Below are 24,555 nucleotides of genomic sequence, written 5' to 3'. Positions count from 1 at the left end.
TGACTCCTCGGGAGGCTGAGGTGGGAGAATTGCTTGAGCCCAGGAGGTCAAGGCTGCAGTAAGCTATGATATGCCACTGTACTCCAGCTTGGGTGACAAGAGTGATACCCTATCTCAAACAAAACAAAAACAAACCAAAAAAAAGGATTCACATAGCCAATAAATCACTTTAAAATATAAAAGTAACTTTAAAATATTAAATAATCTATTTAAGAAATTCCCTTTTTAATAAAAAAAGCTGTAAAGGTAGAATTTTGTAGACCTTTGCATAAATCCTTAGACTATGTAGCTACAACTGAAATATTTTTTCTAGTTACATACCAACATGTTCAGCAATAGACTCCAGGGATCCTCTGGAACGTTCTGACTCTGTTAGTGATTTCCAATTCTTTGCCGTTTCAGATCTGACGTGTAAAAATTAATGAGCAGAAAGAAACATATTATTATAATAACTGGTAACAAAAAGCAGACATTCTTTTTATTTTTTTTGAGACACAGTCTTGCTCTGTTGCCAGGCTGGAATGCAGTGGTGCGATCTCAGCTCACTGCAGCCTCCACCTTCCAGGTTCAAGTGATTCTCCTGCCTCAGCCTCCAGAGTAGCTGGGATTACAGGCAGGTACCACCACGCCTGGCTAATTTTTGTATTGTTAGTAGAGACAGTTTCACCATGTTTGTCAGGCTGGTCTCGAACTCCTGACCTCATGATCCACCTGCCTCGGCCTCCCAAAGTGTTGGGATTACAGGCATAAACCACCACACCTGGCTCAAGTCTACTTTTTAATCCTTCACTATTCTAAAATATGTCTTCTATTTTCTATTCTTACTACTGCTTACTTGAAGCCTGGCATAGACTATTTTTCTTCCTGCTTCTAAACTTACTCTTTTCTATTTTTCCTCTATACTGTGGTCAGAAAAATCCCTGTAAACACAAATATGATTGTGTCACTCTCTGGTTAAAAGCCTTCAGCAGCTTAAAAATATTACAAAGCCATTTAATAGCATATTATGTAGAAATTAAAATGTATATAGTATAATGGAAAGTGTATATGAAACAAAAACACACAAAAAATCTAAGCATAAAAGATCCTGGAAGGAAACATATCTAATTGTTGACATTTGCTATTTTGGGATAGCTGGGTATGGTATGACTTTAACTTTTTTCTTTTTACTACTTCCCCAGAAATAATAACAGTAATAATAATAGCAGCAGCTAATATACAATGCTTACTGTGTCCTAGGCCCTGTTAAGGCTTTTAACCCTCATAACAAGTGTATTAATCAGGTATTATTATTACTTCTGTTTAATAGGGTATAAACCCCTATTAAAAAAACTCAAGCACAGAGGGGTTAAAAAACTTGCCCAAAGTTACAGAACCAGCTAGAACTGGAGCCAGGATTCACACCCAGGTAATGCTAAATTAACTGTAATGAGCCTGCATTACCTCTCTAACAAAAAAGTCCCAAAATCTTTTTAAACAAACCTTCAAAGGCTCTACATTTTCTAAAAGGTAAAATACAAACTACTAACAATAAATGAGTACACGGTTTTTCACAATTTGGCTTTTTTTTTCTTTCTAAGCTTCAATTCAGATACGCAATTTGGCTTTTATTTATTTTTCCTTCTCCTAACGCCAGCAATATCCTATTATGTTCAGCTTCTATGATATGCCAATCTGTTTTTTTTACTTTTAGTCATTCATGAATAACCTTCCTTCTGAAATGACCCCTAAGTCTCAATTGGACTGATTTGTCTAACCTTTACTTTTTGTTCAAAATTTAGTTTAAATATTATAACCTAACTTCCTAATATACAATATTGTATATTCTAATGTTTTAACTTAGTATCTTCTCTATTTGTTTACTGCCTGAATAATATTCTATCGCCCGCATAGAACCATCACTAACTGAGCTATTCATCCATTTTTGGACATAAAAATTGTTTCCAATGTTTTATGAATATAAAGAACTTTATGATAAATATATTCAGGCAAATATAGATTTTTCAGTACCCCATAATATTTTCTCAAGCTAGACTTCTGGGAGTAGGACTACTGGGTCAAAGGTTACAGACTTTTGACTTCTGAAACAAAGCAAAATTGTTTTTTCAAAGGTTCACATCAGCTTATGCTACTACTAGCAATATTAGAAAGTACCATTTTCATTGTACCCATCAGACTGCAGGATTAAAAATGTATTTTAAAATCAATATCTTATAAATATAACTTTTAATTATAATACATGAAAATTTTAACTTACTAACACTAAAAATATAAAATATTTTTACTTCTATAATTTCAGTTACTTAAAAGGTAGCTTCTATTGAGAATATTTCCTTATTCTTTTCTCAAACAAGGCAGGATATAGACAAGTCATCAAAAATTTCTACCTGTGTAGTGGTGTGAGGGGTTTGATCTTAGGTTTTTCAGAAGCTGAGGAGAGTGTTTTAATCTGAGGCTTGGCTGTTGGTGATGTTTCCAAATCTCGGCTAAGCTCGGCTTCAGTTTTCTTAATAAATTCATCATATGACTAAGTTTAGAAAAATGAGAGGAGTCACTAGGCAGAATTTTTTAAACCCATTTTAAATTATAAAATAGTGTATTTTAAGGTAAAATACTGAATCAGTAAAGAAGATATAATATAAAAATCTCCCTTCCTGCCCCCCACAACGTCATTCTCCAGAGCGCTATAGTTAATCTGTATATCCATCTCAAAATAGTCTATATATAAGCAAGATACACAATTGTTATCCCAGTATCAATTAAGAAACGACATTCCAAATCTATAGAAGTTTAATACTACGAAGCAATAATTCATACCTTGCCACATTAAAAACTTCTTTAACTGATTATATTATTATTCTCTAAAGGGTGTAGTACTACCACTTTCATGGATTTTTAAGAAGTTAGCCATTCTGCTGTGAGTTTCAATGGCAGTCTCTTATGGGCTAAGTACTTAAGGATACAAATTATGAAAAGAGAAAGGTATGGTTGACAGTATGAGAGTGGAGAATTAAAAAAAAAATGTTTCTTGGTTATTACCCATTCTGAAATAAAACTGCACTAATTTACAATTATATTTGTATGAAAATTATATTTATAATTTTATAATTTGTAAAATGATGTTCCCTAGTTTTCTGGGCTGAAGTCCTTACTTTTACAGCTCTCACTATTTGAGACTAGTGTTTTGTTCAACACTGTATGTTTGGTATACAATGTGCTATTCACAATGCCTGGTCCAAAGTAGCTTATTAATAAAATATTTATAGAATGAACTAATATGGACGGATGGATGCTTGTCAACTGCTACAGATCCCTAAAATCTGGGCTGAAATCACTACTTTTACAACTCTCATCATCCACACTATCTTCATCTGAATTGTCAACATTTTGTTAAAGTAACTCCTGCTATTACAGGACAGCTAGGTGTTCTACACCTATACCACAGCTAGGTGTTCTAGCTTGGTAGGTATACATGAGGACTATGAATATTAAGATCTGAAAGCTCTACATATAGGAGTGCAGTCCATTTATTAAATCTATGATCAAATAAAATCCAATAGACTCTTTATATGAACTGCTATGCATTATATATTTTTCTCTCATACACTATAATTTGAAAAGTTAAATACAGAATTTTCTTTTGTCTTTGTTTAAGCCATTAAGTAGAATACTAGAAGAGATGGATAGTATGGCATTTCTCTAGAGGCCTCTTTTCTGACTGACATAGCTATTAAGGAACATTTTCCAGCAATACTATTCATTCTAATAGTACTTTATCTCCAATAGTTACTTCAGTGATACCTCATTACTCGATATATAGGATGAAATCCAAATTCAAAGTTTGATTTCTAAGGTCCTGAATATAATCTCTATTTTTAAATTTTGTTTCCACTACTTTCCAGCATGAACTCCTCAGTATGGTCTTTGTATCTTAATCACTTTTCCTACCATTGTACAAGTTATAATCCCTATTCCATCTCTGTATTATGTATCCGTTTAAAGTTTTATTTTCTCCACATCTATTAACAGGCCTACTTTCTGTGTGGAAGACAATACAATGGTAAAGGCACAGAATTTAAAATTAGAGCTAGATTAAAATCCTAGTTTCATCATTTATGAGCTGTGTATCCCTGCATAAATCACTAATCTCACTGAAACTCAGTTTCCTTATTTGTAAAACAGGGATAATAATACCCATACCTTGTTGTGAGGATTAAATGAAAAATACGTGTAATTAGCTAAGCTCCTGGTATATAAATAGGCACGTGAATATCTGATGATTAAATTAATAATGGTAGGAGGAGCATGTGTTTGTTATTACACAACAAGGACCAATGGGTGGAAATTAAAAGAACAGAAATTTTGACTAAATACAACAAAGAGCTCTTCTAATACTTAGAGTGCTTTGAGTCTAACGAGGAAACCAATTAGCTTGAAAGTTTGAAATTTCCTATTACTGGAAGTGCTCACGTAGAAGTTGAATGACCTTCTCCGGTGATGACATGAGAAGGAATTCTTGCAATGAGTAGGAGATTCAGTCTGATTCTACAATGAATGTCATGTTCTAGGAATGCTGGGCTGGCAGAATGTGTGTAATAGGGAAGCAGCATGAGGCAGAACACTGAAGAGGCTATGCAGACAGTAGAGGCAAGAGGTCATAAGGGCCCCAACTGGCTTGGAGAACATCTAAGAGAATATGCAGACAGTGGAGGCAGTAGGAATGGACAGGGACAAACAAGGAACTTTATAAAAGAATCCATGGGAACTAGTGACTGGACAGGAGAAAACAGAATAAGAAAGACATTAAAACCAGGTTCCCAGTCTGGGACAGAATCAGCAAGGCTGCTACAGCTTGGGGGAAAATCCAAGTTAAGAGTTATCATTTAGAAGCTATCCAAATAGTACAGAGTTGTACTATTTAATAAGCTGTGTGGCATGAAACACCATTCTGTGAAAGAAGGGAAGGAAAGGGGAAAGGAAGGGGAAAGGGGAAAGGGGAGGAAGGAAAAGGAGAAGAAAAAGGGGAAGGGAATGGGGAAGGGAAGAGGGAAGGAGAAGGAAAGGGGAAAGGGGGAAGGGAAGCAGTAACAATTCCAAAAGGTAAAATTATTTATCTAATGGTTCTCTACTTACAAGGGCATAGATACCAACCTTTCTTTCAAAAGCCTAATCTTTCTTATTTAGAAGAAAGGTTTTAATACTTTATTTTAATATTTATTTATTTTTTAGAGGTAGGGGTCTTGCTACGTTGCCCAGGCTGGAGTAAAGTTGCTATTCACAAGTACAATCATGGTGCACTGCAGCCTCAAACTCCTGGCTTCAAGCAATTCTCTTCCCTCAGCCTCCTAAGTGGCTGGGGACTACAGGAACACACCACTGTGTGTAGCCTTGATATTTATTTTAATACTTATTATTTTAATATGTAAATTTAAAATTTAATGTTTTAAGCAAGAATGTCCTTAGATACCCTAAGATTTTTTTAAGAGGATAAAATGTGGTACCACACTAATAATGAGGAAACCTAATCCATTACTTTATTAACAACATTAAAAACATTTTAGGTGTCACATACACATTAGCCTTGACATTAAACCCCTTTCTTCCTATGTCTAACCTCTAACTGCTTGATCAGACTGGCTTCTTGGGCTTTCAGTCTTTCCTTTTGCCTTTTTTTCTGTTCCTTCTTCAATTGGTTCACAACTGATTTTCTTTTCCGCAACTCATCCTTCAGAGCTCTGATCCTACCTTCAATGTCACTCTGGTCAGAAGTAGTTTCTGAAAGAGATACAAAATCTTTTATTTATAATTTTGACTTAAGCATAAAGCTAACGTAGTAACTACTAATAAAAACTATAATGTAATTTTCCATTTAAATAAAGCCAATCCAATGATTAAAATGATAAAATATGAACTTCTGAAAAAAAATTATTATAAAATGTATCCCTGCTTTTCTATAATTCTCCCCCACACACTATTTTTGGCTTGATTCCTCCTATTTATTTTTACTTTCTAATTGTACTACTTGAAATTATAAATAAATCTGTCTTGATAAGACATGCAGCTGAAAGTTAAGAAATGTTTAGACTGATGAAATGTGGATATACTGCAAGAAATTACTTCTGGTAACAAGATAATCATATTTAACTGTCTTTCCCCTTAGTTGTTAATACATAATTTAATAGTTTTTAAGTCATATTAAAATCAAACTAGAGTTATACCACGTCAAATTGCTCATGATTCATTAGCTGATGGTTTAATGTCACATTAAAAAGAGAGAAATTATAAAAAAAAAACTCTGCTATAATCTGTCTGAAAGTTCTCAAAATATTTAAAATAACTGAAATGAAGCTAGTTAAATCTTTTCTCTCCAACAGTTCACATATACAAGACGTCTACTCATAGCAACATCATGAAAAAGATATTTCACTACAATGTGTCACACACATGCTATGAAAACAAATAGGTATCATTTAAAGATACTGCTTATTTCATTACACATGGAAATTACACGCTATAGAAATTACTGTTCCTCACACCTCCCTCAACCATACAATGGTGTCATTGCCATACGCTTATGTTGAGTGAGACATTTAATAATCTTACAAAAGAAATAATATCATACACAAATCTTAAGACTCAGATTTAACATTACATCATAAGCCAGGATTTTATCAGTTATTTCAGGTTAAATTTATTAAGAGCTAGTTAAGGAAGTTATTTAAATGCAAGATTACTGTCTTAATAGTGTGGTATATGTATCTGAATAAGGAATAATAAAATCTGAGTTGCTGTCACTTCTATGACACTGAGTTAAGACATACTAGGAAAGTTAGGCTTGTTTTATATTAGCAGTGGCATCATACTGAGCCCTTAGCATAGGCAGAGCTCAATATTTATTTATGTGCTTCCAAAATTACTATTTTGATAAGATTTTGTAGATCACTACATTCTCACAGGCTTAGTTTCAATTTTGCCCCTATGCTAGCAACGATTTTCTATTAAAAATATATTTACTATCTATGGTTGATGATTTAATAGAAGCTGATGAAAAACCTGGAGTTTTTAGATAAAAGACCTTGGAAAATATTTAAGTTTTTAAGTACTAAAGGAACCAAATGTGGGCCTGGTGCACTGGCTCATGCCAGCACTTTGGGAGGCCGAGGTTGGCAGACTGCTTGAGGTCAGGAGTTTGAGACCACCCTGGGCAGCATGGCGAAACCCCATCTCTACAAAAAATACAAAAATTAGCCATGTGGGGCAGCATGCACCTGTAGTCCCGGCTACTTAGAAGGCTGAGGTGGGAGAATCATTGAAGCCCAGGAGGCGGAGGCTGCTGTGAGCTGAGAACACGCCACTGCATTCTAGCTTGGGTGACAGGGCTAGAAGCCGTCTCAAAACAAAGTAACTTGTTAGAATATCCTGATTTTTAAAAATTAGTTTCTGATTATTTGACACACACTGATTATATTAGCTTGGTTGATAAACTCTCCATCACTTAAGTATTATAACTCCACTACATTAATATCTACCACTTCCACAAATACTGAATATAAATGATGTCATCTTGTAGTTTAGAAACCTCAGAGCTACTTTTCTAAAACTATTCATTCTTACTTAAATAAGCTCCACCAATAAAACAGTATCTTACAAATGTTATCATTAATCCTTGGTGCATAACTCATGCAAGGATGGTTGAAACATTATTCTGCTGCTAACAAATGAAAAAGATAATCTAGTATTGGCAAAGAAACTTGAAGAAAGTCACTAGTAAGTAACAGACCAGGATAAGAACCCATGTTTCCAAGTATTCAAGTTTATGTCTACTGACATGTTATTCTTCTGGAAGTAATTTTTTACCGACGTACATAAAAGCAAATATTATATTATAACAACATTAATAACTTTCCACAGAGAAATATGAGACATTCTTCAACTGTTCTGACTCCGTGATTCTATTCCTAAGAATCTATTCCATAGTTAAATATACAAAAAGAGTTTTCATCATATATATGATAAACACACATATAAATGATATGTGATATCACACACAGGCATAGAGTTATGTACCACATATGACAGTTTGGTCAATGACAGACTACGCAGCAGACTACATATATATGATAGTGGTCCCAAGATTATAATATTATATTTTTACTACACCTTTTCTATGTTTAGATATACAAATACTTAAATTGCCTACAGTCGTCAGTGTAATAATACTGTACAGGTATTACAGCCTAGGAACAAGAGGCTATACCATATGGTCTGAGAGTACAGTAAGAATCCACAATCTAGGTTTGTCATTCTATGAAGTTCACACAATGATGAAATTGCTAATGACACATTTCTCAGAGCATAGCCTGGATATTAAGTGATATACAACTGCATATACACGTCTGTGTAAATATTTACATAAAGATGTTTATTATGTCATTATATGCAATTGTGAAATATTTGAGAAAATCTAAATGGCCATCACTAAGGAAATAGTTAAATAAATTATGGCACATCTACTCTTTGAAATATTACATAGTTAACTCAAAGAAGAAAGGAGAGCTATAAATATGGGTGTGGAAATATTCCATGATTTACAATTGTCTAACACATGGAAAACAAAAGGGTATAGCACAGGATCAATGACAAATACAAACAAACAAAAAAACATTTTTCACGTTTTCTTTACTAAATACTTACTCTCAAAACTAAAACTGAGTTCAAAAAGCAATACACTGGGAAGGGTGCAGTGGTTCACACCTGTAATCCCAGCACTTTGGGAGGCCGAGATGGGTAGACCACCTGAGGTCAGAAGTTTGAGACCAGCCTGGCCAACATGGTGAAACCCCGTCTCTACTAAAAAAAAAAAAATTCAAAAATTAGCTAGGTGTGGTGGTGGGCACCTGTAATCCCAGCTTCTTGGGAGGCTGAGGCAGAAGAATCACTTGACCCTGGGAGGTGGAGGTTGCAGTGAGCCAAGATTGCACCACTGCACTCCAGCCTGGGTAACAGAGTCAGACTCTGTTTCAGAGAGAGAAAAAAAAAACAATACACTGAATATGTTTAACTCAATATATTCAATATGGCAATACTTGATATGATATTAATCTTCCTCACAATCTTACATAAACCCACCATTGTCTGTCTACATATGTTTCTTAAGGTCAACAAACTCCTTGAAGCCTTTTAGAGCAGAGGCTGTTCAAATACAACACAAATACAAACTCCTCAGGATTAGTCTTACCTGACTGTGTCATAGATAATGACTCATCTGACCAACTGTAACAGTGCTGATGGGACTTGATAGGCAGGCGACATTGTCCTCCATTCCTATGACTTCCTTTGCTAGACTCCTGCTTTGACATAGATGTACAACTTTTGGGAAGTGACTGTTCAAACAGAAAACCAAATGAGAACTATTTTGTGATGTAATTATAAAATTCTATTTAAAATTTGAGATACTAGCCATTTAAAGGTAATATTCACAAAGAATTTAAAATAACTGTTGGACATAAGTGAAAAAAGTTTACAAATTACTCAACCTGGGAAAGCTGATTTTTTTTAAATGGTTACAAATTATATAAGAGATAAGACCTCAATTTTTTTGAAGACAAACTATAAAAGAGCATGCTTTTAACAAGGTTTACAATAAATTAGAAGTATCATGTCAGTGACATTTACTCCCATATTCTTTTAATTTAAAAAATACAAAGTATGCACTACTTTTATGGAAAGGAGAGGGGGACAGAGGAAGGGAAGAAGAAAAATAGAGCATAAGAAGTTTGCCTACAAGAGAACAAAAGACAAAATTTCTACCCTGACATCAGGTGGAAGTGAGATGCCTGATTTGATTCCTAGCTACTATCACTTCCTATCCCTGTGACTTTGGGTAAGTTTCCTCGCTTGGGGATCAGAACAGTATCTACTTTATAGGATTCTTGATGGGATTAAATGAGATAATCCATGTAGGGACTTGGTAAACACTTGGTAAGTAAACACTCAGTAAATATTAGCTTTTGTTATAAAAACCACTTTAGGACATACTAGTTTAGACTTCTGTGACATATTTTCTTGTGAAAAAAGCTCTAATTTTTAATAGTCAATCAGTTCTTGGCTATTCTGAGCCTCATCAATAATGATGCCAGCTAGAATCTCATCAATTTATAAGAACTAATAAACTTGTAAGATTGTTTAAATGCAGGTTGGTTGTAAATGCCTAGAAGGTAGAAATTTACAGAATAATAGATAATGCTACAAGTAAATTATCTAAACAAGCCTAATATTATCATATAATAAATAAGAAACCACTAAGATGATAATTATTAAAAGCCTTTAATAACCTAAAAATGCTAATTTCGAGTATGTGCACAAGGACACTGGAATATTTTTATCATAATATTAAATAGGATCTTCATTGAATAAAAAATGTTTTTCTTTTAGATCTTCTAGGTGCTCTAACACATGAAATGAAATTAATTCTTTCCATCCACAATAAAAATAGAAGACTCTAACAAAGGATATTCCATTCTGAATTTGGGTAGATTAAAAAAAAAAAAAAAACATAAAGAGACTTTAACAATGTCTGTGTATACTTTAGTATATCATTGTTTTGCTAATTATTTGCTATATTTAACAAAAACATTTAAGTTTCTATCTTGAGTTTTCACCAGCTAGTTTTTTTTCTATAAAGTACACAGTTAAGGACAATGTAGAAAATCTTCTTAGCCTAATAATGGCCATTATTTTAATTTAAAATCAATAACTATTTCAGACCTGCTTTTAAGAGATTAAACCATTATTTTTACTCTATGAGTTACACAGAAGTTATTAATTCAGTTACAGTAAAGGTACTCTTGTGTTTTAAGATCTTATTGTTTTTGTTACATGAAAAAACAAATTTTAGAAAGAACCTGTGTTGTTTCTATAAATTGTTTTTCATACTTTAGAAGTTCCCATTCCCTCAATATTAACAGACTTGATAGCACATGATTTTATAATCTCCATTAATGCCATCACTCATATATTTGTAAATCTACAGAAGTAAAAGAAAAGCTGTATTTCTATTCAAATGTTATATCCTGTATGTTACAAGTATGGTGATAGTTAATACTGTCATTAACAGCAATAATATAACTGTTAATAATATAACTTTCAGGCAGTTTTTTTCTAGAGAATCTTTAAGATCATAAATATACATTAACTTACATGTTTACTAGGAGAGGTAGAAGATTCTAGTTCCTGTGAACAAACCATTTCTTCAGTTAGTATACTGTGATCTGGACTCCCTGGTTGCTCCTGTCCTATAGACTCAGATGGTATATATTCAACAGCAGGGCTGCCTAATTCTTCTGGAATGGAGCTTTCACTGTTTAGATGAGAGTACAGAGGTACAGGAGATTCCTCTTCACTCGCTATTTCTATTAAGAGAGGGTGAAAACAAGAAAAAAATATACGATCTTGGTCAATGGGAAAATTACACTGATAAACATTGTTTTTAGCGTATTATTACTCATTGCATTTATTTATTATTATTACTTTTTGAAACGGAGTTTCGCTCTTGTTGCCCAGACTGGAGTGCAATGACATCACCCTGTTTCACTGCAAACTCTGCCTCCCGGGTTCAAGCTGCCTCAGCCTCCCAAGTAGCTGAGATTACAGGTGTGTGCTACCACGTCCAGCTAATTTGTTATTTTCAGTAGAGAAGGTGGTTTCACCATGTTAGTCAGGCTGGTATTGAACTCCTGACCTCAAATGATCCACCTGCCTTGGCCTCCCAAAGTGCTGGGATTACAGGCATGATGAGCCACCGTGCCTGGCCTACTCACTGCATTTAGACAGAATTTCTTTATCATCATCACTTAACATTTACTATAAAGTCTGTTTAGTCTAATTAAGAATTTCGGCTGATGCCAACTGAGAGAAGATATCTACCACCAATAATCAGCAATGATAGTAACTTACAATTTAAGTGTTTGTGGGGTGCAGAGCAGTTTCAACTCATATACATTCCTTTAGGAGTGGAAATTGGTCGAACTACTTTTTGTATTTTTTTTTGAGACGGGGGTCTTATTCTGTCATTCAGGGTGGAAAGCAGTGGTGTGATTAGGGATCACCATAGCCTTGATCTTCCCAAGCTCAGGTGATTCTCCCACCTCAGTTTTCAAAATTTTAGTAAAGATGAGGTTTTACCATTTTGCCTGGGCTGGTATCGAACTCCTGGACTCAAGTGATTTGCCCATCTCGGCCTCCCAAAGTGCTAGGATTACAGATGTGAGCCACCGCGCTGGCCTGGTCCAACTACTTTGGTATTACTTGGAAAGGATGAAAACACATATTCTAGCAATTCCAATCCTAGGTATATATTCTAGATAAATCTTACCTATATGCAGCAGGAGACATGTATATGTTAATTGGCAGGATTGTTGTAACAGTCAATAATTGGAAAAAACACAAGTCTATTGATAGCAAAATAAACAAATTGTGGTATATTTATACAATGAAATGGTGCACAGCACTAAAAAGGAATGAACTAGACTACATACACTGATGGAGATGAAGATACTATGCATTTTATTTAGCACTTTCAAAATTTATAGCACTGTCTTGCTTTGGGAATTTCCTGTCTATTATGGCTTCCGCTCTTTCTAAGAAAACAAAAAGATGTTTGACACTAAACAAAATTTTGGCACATATTCTTGCATAATGTTACAAATGCACATGGTTTGCTTTCTTTGCCTCTACAGGTAACATGCCTCAAAAGGAGGTTACAATATCAAGCTTTGAGTAAGAACTGGAAATGTTTAATGTACTCAAATTTTAAAATGTCACTTAAATATTTTGTCTGTAATTATCTCCTTCTAGACCTGAAATCTGTAAGTTTATTTAACATAAGAAATACCTATGCCCCCAAATAATGTTTTACTTCAATAAATAAGAGTGATATGACATTCCAAAGCATTTAATCCAAAATTTAAAAAGTATATTTTTATTGTGTATGTGTGGCATAATAGAAATGGTTGAATGAATGAATGAAAAAATTCTAAAAAGCATCAAGGATATTTATTTATAAAAGATAGAATGTGGGCCAGCCAGGCACGGTGGCGCACGCTTGTAATCCCAGCACCTTGGGAAGCCGAGATGGGCATAAGGTTAGGATGTCGAGACCAGCCTGACCAACATGGTGAAACCCCTTCTCTACTGAAATTACAAAAAAAATAAAAATTAGTTGGGTGTGGTGGAACGTGCCTGTAATCCCAGCTACTTGAGAGGCTGAGGCAGGAGAATCGCTTGAACCCTGGAGGCAGAGGTTGCAGTGAGCCAAGATCCTGCCACTGCAGCCTGGGCAACAGAGCAAGGCTCTGTCTCCCAAAAAAAAAAAAAAAAAGAATGTGGGCCAAGTGCAGTGGCTCACACCTGTAATCCTAGCACTTTGGGAGGCAGAGGCAGGCGATCACCTGAGCTCAGGAAGTCAAGACTAGCCTGGGTAACATGGAGAAACCCTGTCTCTACCTAAAAAAAAAAAAAATTAGCCGGCCATGGTGGTGCATGCCTATAGTCCTAGCTACTTGGGAGGCTGAGGCACAAGAACTTGAGCCTGGGAGGTAGAGGTTGCAGTGAGCTGAGATCGTGCCACTGCATTCCAGCCTGGGCAACAGAGCAAGAATCTGTTTCAAAACAAAACAAAACAAAAACAAGGAACTTTGAAAAGGGTTTAGAAAATGTTTTAATTTTTAGGTAGTAGAGAATAGAACCCTTATATTTCCGCTTTATAGCCCTCAATAGAGATACTTTATTTTATAATTATAAGTCACCTCATCAAAAGAGAAACTCAACTATAAAAACTATAAAGAAAAAAATGAAAGTCACCTTTACTACTACCTCCTGGGAGATAACCACCAAGGATTCTCTCATCAGCTGTCTCTTTGGAAGACTTCATTTTTTCCTTTTCCCATATTTCAAAAATTGTAATAGTTTTTTTAAAAAAACTTCAAATATTAGAGAAGGATGTAAAGTGACTACTTCACACACCCATCCCCAACCACTTTCGCTTACCCAATTGCCACATCTCAAAGGTAAACCAGTGGTGGGTAAGTTTGGTTGGCAGACGTGTGTCTTTCAAGATCTTTTCCTATACTCGACTTCTTAAAAATTAACTTTGAAAAATTGTGGCAAAATACACATAAAATTTACCATCTTAACCAAATGTACAGTTCAGTGACATTAAGTACATTCATACTGTTGTGCAACAATCACCACTATCCATCTCCAGAACTTTTTCTTCCAAAACTGAAACACTATACCCATTAAACAAATTCCCATCCTCCCTCACCCCAGCCCCTGACAATCACCATTCTATTTTCTGTCTCTATGAATATGACTACTCTAGGTACCTCATGTACGAATCATACCGTAGTTGTTCTTTTGAAACTGGTTTATTTTACTAAGCATAATGTCTTCAAGTTTCATAAATGCAGTATGTGTCAGAATTTCCTTCTTTTTTATGGTCAAATAATATTCCATTGTATATATTTCCCACATTTTGTTTATCCATCTATTGATGGATACTTGAATGGCTTTTACCCTTTGGCTACTGTGAATAATGCTGTTACAGACATGCATGTACAAATACATCTTTCAGATCTTGCTTTCGATTCTTTTGGATATATACCCAGAAGTGGAACTACTGAATCACATGTTAATTCTATTTTTAACTTTTTTGAGCAACTGCCACACTGTTTCATAGAAGCTGCAACCATTTTACATTTCCAACAGGAGTGCACAAGGGTTCCAATTTCTCCACATCCTCACCAACGTTTTTTATCTTCCATTTTTCGATAACAGCTATTTTAATTGCTGTGAGGTGGTACCTCATTGTATCCCTGATTTTTGAAGACAGAGTTACACGTCAACAAAAATCTGGCAAAATTTGGACATCTGTAAAGAAATATAAACAGTATCAGCCAATCTTCACCTTTCTTTTGAAATATATTCCATATAGTGTGACATAAAACAAAATGGAAAAACATCAAAACTTTGTAAAATATATAATCTGCACGTACTGTCCAATACAGTAGTCATCAGCTACATGTGGCTACTTGAATATCAATTAAATTTAAAATTTCAGTTTAGTTGTACTGCCAAAGTTAAAGTACTTAATAATCACATATAGCTAGTGGCTCCAAAACCTAAAAAAATCTGAAATCTGAAATACTTCTGGTCCCAAGCATTCTGGATAAGGGATATCCAACCTGTATCTCTTTGTGGTTTTCATGCCCTGATTACTAAAGAAGTTGAGCAACTTTTCATAAACCCTTGACAACACTTAGTGACCACTTGGAGTTCCTCATTGTGAGTGTCTGCTCTTCTGTCTAATTTTTATGTGGTTTTCATTTTATTATTGATTCACAGGACTTATTTATATATTCTTGATACCATACCTTTTTCAGTCATATGGGTAGTAAAATCTTATTTTGTATTTTTTACTTTATGACAAGAAACAGAAATTCTTAATTTACTGAAGTCAAATTTATTAATTTTTTACTTTATAGTTTTTGCTTTGTATAACGTTAAATCCTTATTTCCCCTTGATGTCATAAATACATTCTCTTATATTCTAAAAGTTTCATAGTTTTAATTTTCTCACTTAACCCTTTATTTCCTTCTTGGAACAGATCTTTTATATTGTCAGGTAGGAATCCAACTTCATTTTTGCCTCCCACAAACAGGAGAGTCAGCTTCCACAGATGCACAGATCAGGTTATCTGGTTCACAGTCTATTTGTCTCTTTCTGTGCAAATGTATTATTTTAATCACTACACCTTAGAAGTCCTGATATATGGTAAAGTAAGTTTCTGCATTTTGTGGTTCTTATTTAGTAGTGTTGTTACTTTTTAGTCCTTTGGTCTTTCGTATAATTTTTTTTTTTTGAGACGGAGTTTCATTCTTGTCACGCAGGCTGGAGTGCAGTGGCATGATCTCAGTTCACTGCAACCTCCACCTCCTGGGTTCAAGTGATTCTCCTGCCTTAGCCTCCTGAGTAGCTGGGATTACAGGCACGTGCCACCACACCTGGCTAATTTTTGTATTTTTAGTAGATATAGGGTTTCACCATGTTGGCCAGGCTAGTCTGGAACTCCTGACCTCAGGTGATCCACCTGCCTCGGCTTCCCAAAGTGCTGGGATTACCAGTGTGAGCCACCGTGCCCGGCCTCATATAAATTTTTTAATGAGCTTGTCAAAGGTTTCCTACAAAGAAACCTTGCTGGGTTTCTGATGTAAATAGTCTTGAATCTATAGATTAATTTAAGGAGAATTAGTACCTTATGACAGTGAATCTGTGAATATGGAATAATGTTCTATTTATTTTGTCTTTTATTTACATTTTGAGACGGGGTCTTGCTTTGTCACCCAGGCTAGAGTGCAGGGGCATGAACAAGGTTCACTGCAGCCTTGACCTCCCAGGCACAAGCAATCCTCCTGCCTCTGTCCCCTAAGTAGCTGGGACTACAGGCATGTGCCACCATGCCCAGCTAATTTTTTGTACTTTTGGTAGAGACAGGGTTCCACCATATTGCCCAGGCTGGTCTCAAACTCCTGGATTCAAGTGATCCGCCCACCTTGGGCTCCCAAAGTGTTGGGATTACAGGTGTGAGCCAACAGATGCTTCTGAATCCATTGAGATGATCAATTTTTCTCCTTTAATCTGTTTAAGGTAATCCACCACAATATCAACTTTTTAATGTGTGCTAATCCCACTCTGTCATTAAGTATTAGGATTTGTATATATAGTTGAACTTGGTGTGCCAATATATAATTCAGGATAGGTAAGACTGGCCTTTGCTTTTTTGATACTGTCCTTTTATGGACATGATATCAAGCTTATATACTAGCCTCATAAAATGAGTTGAGAAATGTCTATTTTTCTATTCTCTGAAAAAGTAAAGAATTATAATATAGTTTATCCCTCCCTTTAAAGTCTTACGTACTGGTAAAGATAAAGGAGGTCAATGTAAAAAGATGCTTAGCTACTGGGGTACAATTCCTCTACTGGTGGAAGAATCAGGAGGGTTCTCTTACCTTACTGAGTAAGCTTTGGTAAGTTGTAGTTTTTAGAAGAATTTAGCCATTTCTTGTAAGTTTCCAAGTTTATATTGGAATAAACGTGTTATAATTTTTTTAATCTAATTTTTCTAGCATTTGTGGTTATATCATCTTTCTCGTCATTTGCATCACCTTAATCATTTTCATTTTATTATAATTTTTTTTTTAGAGAGAGGTCTCACTCTTGGTCACCCAGGCTGGAGCACAGTGGGGGTGATCATAGCTCTGCATAACCTTGACCTCCTAGGCTCAAGCAAGCTTCTCTCCTCAGTATGCCCAGCTACTTTTTAAATTTTTTGCAGAACCAGGGTCTGCTATGTCACCCAAGCTGGTCTTGAACTCCTGGCCTCAAGTGATCCTCTAGCCTTGGTCTTCCAAAATGCTGAGATTATAGGCGTGAGCCACTGAGCCCAGCCTCACATTTTTAAAAGTCATGAAATACATCTTTCAATTATGTTAGGCTTTAGTTTTCAGTCTGAACACAGTATTTATTACCTTTCTGTTCTGTTCTCTGGTCCTCCAGTTCTTTCTTAGGAGTTTTGGGTTTTATTAATTCTTTGTCCCAGGCAGCCAAAGCTTGCTTTTCCATTTGACGGATTTCTGCTTCTTCTGCATCCAATCGTCGCTTCCACTCTAGGAGCTCCTCTGCATGTTGTCGCCGTTGCATTAATTTTTGCTCTCGCTTTGTCAGAAACCTATGGTCATACCATGAAGAATAGTTTGAGAGAACAAACCAATAGAGATCACTTTGAGAGCTCTATCACTCACCACCTTATCAACAAGTTGTGCAAAAGTAGAACATTCATACTAGTCTTCTCTCTGAAAAAATCTTGAGATAATAGAAGCTTTCATGAGTCAACTTATTCAGAAAATGACAGAATTTATATATATATATTTACTCATAATGGTTTGTAAAGTTAGCAAAGGAAAAATAGCATATTCAGAAAAAAAAACCTTCAGAATATCTAGACAACCATAATTGATAATGTTCATATGTATATATTCATTTTTTGTAGGTTATTCTTTTCTATAACAGAAGATGTAAGGAATTTATTCTGAAGGCTCAGACTAGAAAACACACAAAACCCAAAATAACAAATACCAAAAACAACAATAAAAAACAAACCCCAAAGCCCAAAACAAGCAAGCAAACAAAAAACATGTTCATGTCCCTTTTTCACTTTTATTTTAAATTTCTGACTGGCTTTGCTTCAGGTTTAATGAGTTTTGTTTCTTCTATTACCTAAGAGACGCAATGTCAAGTGGTAAAACTTTTTTTCATGGAGAGAACATTGAGCACCACAGTCCACTGTTTAATGCATGTAAATATAACTATTTATTTACTTGAGTAAAGGAATCCATCAAATTCTAAATTTAATCTGATTTCTGAACTTAAACAGTCAATGATATCTTAGGCCCAAAGGGTTAGAAGAAATTACTGAATTAGGAAAAATTACTTAGTTTAGAGGCTACTAATAAACCATCTTCAAATGTAGATGCCACAACTAAATAAAATGTGGGCTGCTCACGTTACTGGTGTTATATCTATAGTGGTAGTTAACCAACAAACATGCATTCATGTATTGCACAAACACTAAAAAGCACAAGAACTGTCACTCTACTTCTTGAGCAATGATCATGAGCAATCATCAAATTAATGTGGAAACAAAAGGTAAAATTTATGGGACATTTGACAAGAGGCCTCCAGGCTATTAAAAAAAAAAAGAGAGAGAAAAAGCAAACAAAACAAACCAAAAGAACAGAGCATGCTCTATCAAAGAGTGCACTGAAAAAGGTGCAAAGTTACCTGACCAACTGGTTGTAGATATACAGCTGGAATTTGGGATGAAGGTTGGGAAAACAGACACTGAGAGAGGCCCAGTGATGAGACGTAAAGACAGAGAAGAAGTAGTGAACAGGAGAGCAGTGTCTACAAAATAAGGAGGAAGATTTTAAACCAAGAGATCAAGAAGCAGAAAGAATGAGAAAGGGAAAGCATAAGAGCTGAGTGAAGAACTTTTAATACGCTTCCTGAAGAACATTATAAGCGACTCAGTTAAAGCAAGCATTACACTCTCTGGTACATTTAAAAAAGTGTACTTTTATAGATCTTACCAATGATTTCGGAATAAACATGTCTTTCTTCTCAAATGTTGTTTAACCACCATCTATATTTTCAGTTAAACTTACTTATTTGTGAGTAAAGTAAGTACACTGTGGGACTAAATTAGTTTTCAATTAAGCTTTAACAGATAGTATAACAATTATGGCCATGAACCTAGTATATCAGCAATTCTACATACATACGTAATCCTGAGCAAGTGATTTTTTAATCTGTACCTTGGTCATGTATTTTAAGTTTGAAGTTAAATTTAAAAAGTACTACATTTGCCTTACTTAACCTTACCATCACAATCTAACTTGAAAATAATATAATTTAGTAAACTGATTTACACAAAAATACCCTGTTCACCTCTACAATATAAAACTTACTGCTAGCTAACAGGACCTTCTGGAGGTATCTTGCTTTATAACTAACAAAGGCCCACTTAATTAATAATATTGAAATACAAACCCATTCTATAAGATATCAGGATGCATAATTAATAAAGTGATCTAGTCCCAATAAATACTGTCAGTTGAAAAAAAAAAAACTGCTATGGACAGCTTAATCCTAAGGTTAAAGGTAAGAAGAACATTCCATTTTACAGTTATAAAAGCAGGAAAAAAAACCCAAATTTTCTTCTTTTGTAACAGTAAATGGGGGGGATGTGTGTGTGTATAAAAAGTCCAGTAATAACTTTGGAAAGGTTAATCCTCTTTGACAGAGCATGCTCCTGTTCACATGCACAACAACAATAACTTGTAGATCAAGGCAACATTTTTTGCCTTGGAAGGGCAAGGAGTAATATTAGTATGTCATAGAAGTGAGAAAATCTAGGTATAAAATCCAGCTATTCATTTGGATTCTTAAAATTATGTATAATCTTGCCTACGTGTATTTGTAAATAACAGACTATTTTAATGTCTGTTTCCCCACATATCACATATAACTTAGTATTTCATTTCCCCTTCACTTACACACACACACACACACACACACACACACACACACATTCACATCTGGATTGCCTTGATTTTCTGCACTGAAGTTCAAGGAAAAACATTTTTGCTAAATTTCAAATTAAGACATTGCAATCTTCCTTGCCATTCTTTATGAATGTACAATAAACTTATTTTGATGCCAATTACCAAAATATTATGCAAAACAAAGCACTTGGCAAAAGGCTCAAAAAACCTATTCATAACATTCAAATATCACCCACCCTCTTAAGTGTATAACTGCTAAATGCATGCATGACCTAGTACAAAAAGTAAAATAATATTGGAACATGTGAAATAAACTTTAAAAATATACAATTTAAATTTTTTGTCTAGCCCAACATAGAAAACAATAATTTTCCTCTATTAAAGATTAAGCATATTCAAAAGCTCTAGTTTAGGAATGAGGAACGAAATAACTAACAGAAAATGAAAATAAAATAGTTTAAAAAACAGTGCAAGAAAAGTTTAAAATTAGAATTTCTTTCCAGAAACATGTTCCTTATTAAATATAAACACATTCTATAAAAAGTACCCTTTATTTAAACACATTCTTATAAAAAGTGCCCTTTAAAAGTTGAATAAAGTTGAGACAAAAGAGAATTACTTCAGAATAGAATTGATCATCCTTCAAGATGCTACATAGGAAAGAAAAAAAAATTGTGAATGATGGAGACATAAATGCCTGCTAATAGAAAACGCTTTTGATTGACATCAAGGCATTCCCCCAACAAGTCCTCTGATGGTAACGGAACACAGGACAAGAAAAAGATATACAACAGATTCAGTCTAGTATGGAAATCATTATGTTTCTAAAATGTTTGAACGTAAGGAATTAATGAGTATTTAATTCACTTTTTTTTTTTTTTTGAGACAGAGTCTTGCTCTGTTGCCCAGGCTGGAGTGCAGTGGCGCCATCTCAGCTCACTACAACTTCTGCCTCCCAGGTTCAGCGATTCTCCTGCCTCAGTCTCTAGGGTAGCTGGGATTACAGGCATCTGCCACCATGCCCAGCTAATTTTTGTATTTATTTTTTTTAGTAGAGACAGGTTTTCACCATGTTGGCCAGGTTGGTCTTGAACTCCTGACCTCAGGTGATCTGCCTGCCTTGGGCTCCCAAAGTGCTGGGATTACAAGCCTGAGCCATGTGCCCAACTTAATTCACTTTTTATTTTCATATTTTTAAGATGGAGTTTCGCTCTTGTTGCCCAGGCTGGAGTGCAATGGTGTGATCTTGGCTTACTGTAACCTCTGTCTCCTGGGTTCAAGAGATTCTCCTGCCTCAGTCTCCTGAGTACCTGGGATAACAGGAGTGCACTACCACACCTGGCTAATTTTTTGTATTTTTAGTAGAGATGGGATTTGACCATGTTGGCCAGGCTGGTCATCAACTCCTAACCTCAAGGTGATCCACTGCCTCAGCCTCCCAAAGTACTGGGATTACAGGCGTTTGAGTCATGGCATCCACCCGGCCAGCTTAATTCACTTGTTTTTTTTTTTTTTTTTGAGACCAAGTCTTGTTCTGTCACCAGGCTAGAGTGCAGTAGCATTATCTCGGCTCACTGAAACCTCCAACTCCCTGGTTGAAGGGATTCTCCTGCCTCAGCCTCCCGAATAGCTCGGATTACAGGCACACACCACCATGTCCAGTTAATTTTTGTATTTTTAGTAGAGCCGGGGTTTCACCATGTTGGACAGGATGGTCTCGATTTCCTGTCCTCTTGATTCACCTGCCTCGGCATTGCCAAAGTGCTGGGATTACAGGCATAAGCCATCGCCCAGGCCTTAATTCACTTTTAGTCACACTTTCACATCTGAACTTGCTCTGTACAGCTATTCATCTCCAGTAATTAGCCATCTAGCACTCTGCTAATTTCAACAAAATACTATTTAGAAGGATCAGTTTCTACTGAAGATAACTAAGTCATCAATTTAGGTTTCAAAAAAAATCTATGAGGTTGAAAGCAGATATGCTAACTTAACTTTAACTTTAGCTAGCTGAACTCTGGAGAGCAGGATTCTAGTTTCAGCTCTACCATTCTGCTGTGTGTGTGACCTGGGGAAAGCTACGTAAACTCTGTGGGCCTCAATTTCTTCATGAAAAACAAAGGGACTATACTTGATGCCTTCCCTAAGAGCCCTTCTAATTTTAACATTTTATCACTCTTTCTCCACTGGAGCATTTCCACTTATTTTGTACCTCAAAAGACTGCTAGACCACGTGACTGCTAGACTATGTGACATGAGAACTTTTGTTGCCCACAGAGCTAATATAATTGTGGCCTGCATTCCAACAGATTATAAAATCACTCTATAATTTGAATAAAATTATGATCTAAATTTTAAATGGAACTCCTAGGTGTAAAAATCTTTTCATTATGAAAGATATCAAAAATCAACAAAATCTTAAGACCTTCACAGAAGAAAGATTTACAATTCTACATTTGTTTGGGATGTTACTGTGCTTCCATTATCATTAGTTACTCATATACCAAGGAGTCCATGGATCCCCTGGAATTGCATGTAAAAGTGTATATACGTGTGTATATGCATTTCTCTGAGGCTCTGAGCACGGTTCCAAAACATTCATCTGATTTACAAGCAAATTCAAGATCCCCAAAAGGTTAAGAATCATTGCTCTATTTTGCACTGATCTTGACGAAAATTACTGCTGCTTTATTAATGAATCCCTATGCAATCCTATGTATCTCCAAGCTACTAAGACTACCCACCTAAACTAAAACACTACTTTTTACTCTTCCCAAAACAAAAGTCACAAAAAACTTAATACCTTAAATCATTTTATTTCTTCTGGGTTTTTAATTCTATTACTGTTATAATTAAAAAATGGAACACAGTACTTTACATTTTAAAATGGATTCTTTTGAGTACTTCAGCATCTTTAACAATAGAGAAACAGCATAAATGAGGATATGGATAGTTCTGACCAAAAAGAAAATGTAGCGCAGTTCTGATTTTCTATAGCAAAAACTTAAAATCATCTAATAATTTACATATGCCTAGGTAAACAAAATAATATAGTACATTATTCCTGACCTAGGAGTTCCTGCAAAGAATAAAAACAGAGTATCAGACTTTCAGGATTTATTCAGCTACTACACTTAGACTAGAATGTTGTCTAAGAAAATTCTATTCAATTTAAGGCAATGCTGTTTAACATTATGACAATCTAATTAAAATATCTCCTTTAATGGAATATCAAAAATCCTTCTATTGAAAATCCTTCATTATTAAAACTCAGATTAATGGTGAAGATTTCGACATTGATCAGACAATATCATAAATACTTTTGGACAGAAAAAGGTCATAAAATATTTATCTGCTTAACTTCTTGATCAATCATTTAAAACTAAATACATTAATTTTTCTCCTTTAATAGCTTTGTAAGCCAACTGGGAAGTGTAAACGGAGTATTTAAAATGTTTTGTGACTAAAGGCTTCATTTTTCTATGCTACGTTGGTCTGCAATGAATGATCAAACCAAAAAATAGCTATATACTTTTCATCCTTTCTTCTTATGTTAGAAAGTACTTACTAATTTAACAGTATTCAGGAGGCTGAGTGGGAAGGATCACTTGTGCCCAGGAGTTTGAGTCCAATCCTATCCTGGGCAACATAATGAGACTGTTTAAAAAGAAAAAGGTTGGGAGGCCAAGGCGGGTGGATCATGAGGTCAGAAATTCAAGACTAGCCTGACCAATATGGTGAAACCCCATCTCTACTAAAAATACAAAAATTAGGGGACACGGTGGTGCATGCCTGTAATCCCAGCTACTCGAGAGGCTGAGGCAGGAGAATCGCTTGAACCCGGGAGGCGGAGGTTGCAGTGAGCTGAGATTGTGCCACTGCACTCCAGCCTGGGTGACAAAGCGAGACTCTGTCTCAAAAAAAAAAAAGAAAGAAAGAAAGAAAGAAAAAGTACACTCATCTATGAAATGTCCTTGACATACATCATACTGTCAGGAAGAATTTACCTTTTTTGAACTTCCTTAGCAATTGATCTAAATATACTTCTCTATATGAACTTGCCACTCATTGTTTTTTCCATCTACCCTCTAAGCCCTCTGAGGACAGGGTTTAAGTCTGATTTATCTTGGTATCCCTCAGAACTTAGCATACTCACACATTAATCAATAAATAATTGCTGAGAGAGTAAGTATATAATTAATACATAACATAGAAGAAGAAGCTACTGTTAACAAATGAAAGAAAAAAATGCAGTGTCCTATTTTAAGTAATGAAACACTTAAAGATGAAGAAAACACCATTCTTTCAGTGTTTCACTTGTTCTGTAAACAGAAAGAGTCAATTGCATGGTTTTTTTTAATGAATATCTGT

General features: G+C 35.1%; 1 protein-coding gene across 5 annotated transcripts in view; it reads right to left on the bottom strand.

Moving 5' to 3' along the window:
* CEP350 (centrosomal protein 350) overlaps positions 1-24,555 on the bottom strand; it is a 155,356-nt gene that overhangs the window by 22,004 nt on the left and 108,797 nt on the right. For 4 of the 5 annotated variants that reach the window (XM_012444581.3, XM_012444586.3, XM_012444584.3 and 1 more), the window contains 7 exons: positions 18,902-19,024; positions 17,590-17,789; positions 11,200-11,411; positions 9,239-9,383; positions 5,615-5,775; positions 2,388-2,527; positions 322-404 (listed from right to left, as the gene is read on the bottom strand). In XM_012444581.3, coding sequence (XP_012300004.2) covers positions 322-404; positions 2,388-2,527; positions 5,615-5,775; positions 9,239-9,383; positions 11,200-11,411; positions 17,590-17,789; positions 18,902-19,024 — 1,064 coding nt within the window. The remainder of the gene's footprint in view (positions 1-321; positions 405-2,387; positions 2,528-5,614; positions 5,776-9,238; positions 9,384-11,199; positions 11,412-17,589; positions 17,790-18,901; positions 19,025-24,555) is intronic. The other variant, XM_012444585.2, reaches the window with a different exon arrangement.

The sequence above is a fragment of the Aotus nancymaae genome, unplaced genomic scaffold, assembly GCF_030222135.1.
Source record: "Aotus nancymaae isolate 86718 unplaced genomic scaffold, 86718_ANA_hifiasm-v0.15.2.pri h1tg000108l, whole genome shotgun sequence".
Taxonomy (NCBI): domain Eukaryota; kingdom Metazoa; phylum Chordata; class Mammalia; order Primates; family Aotidae; genus Aotus; species Aotus nancymaae.
The sequence above is the reverse complement of the archived record's forward strand: the minus strand, read 5'-3'. Positions and strand labels throughout refer to the sequence as shown.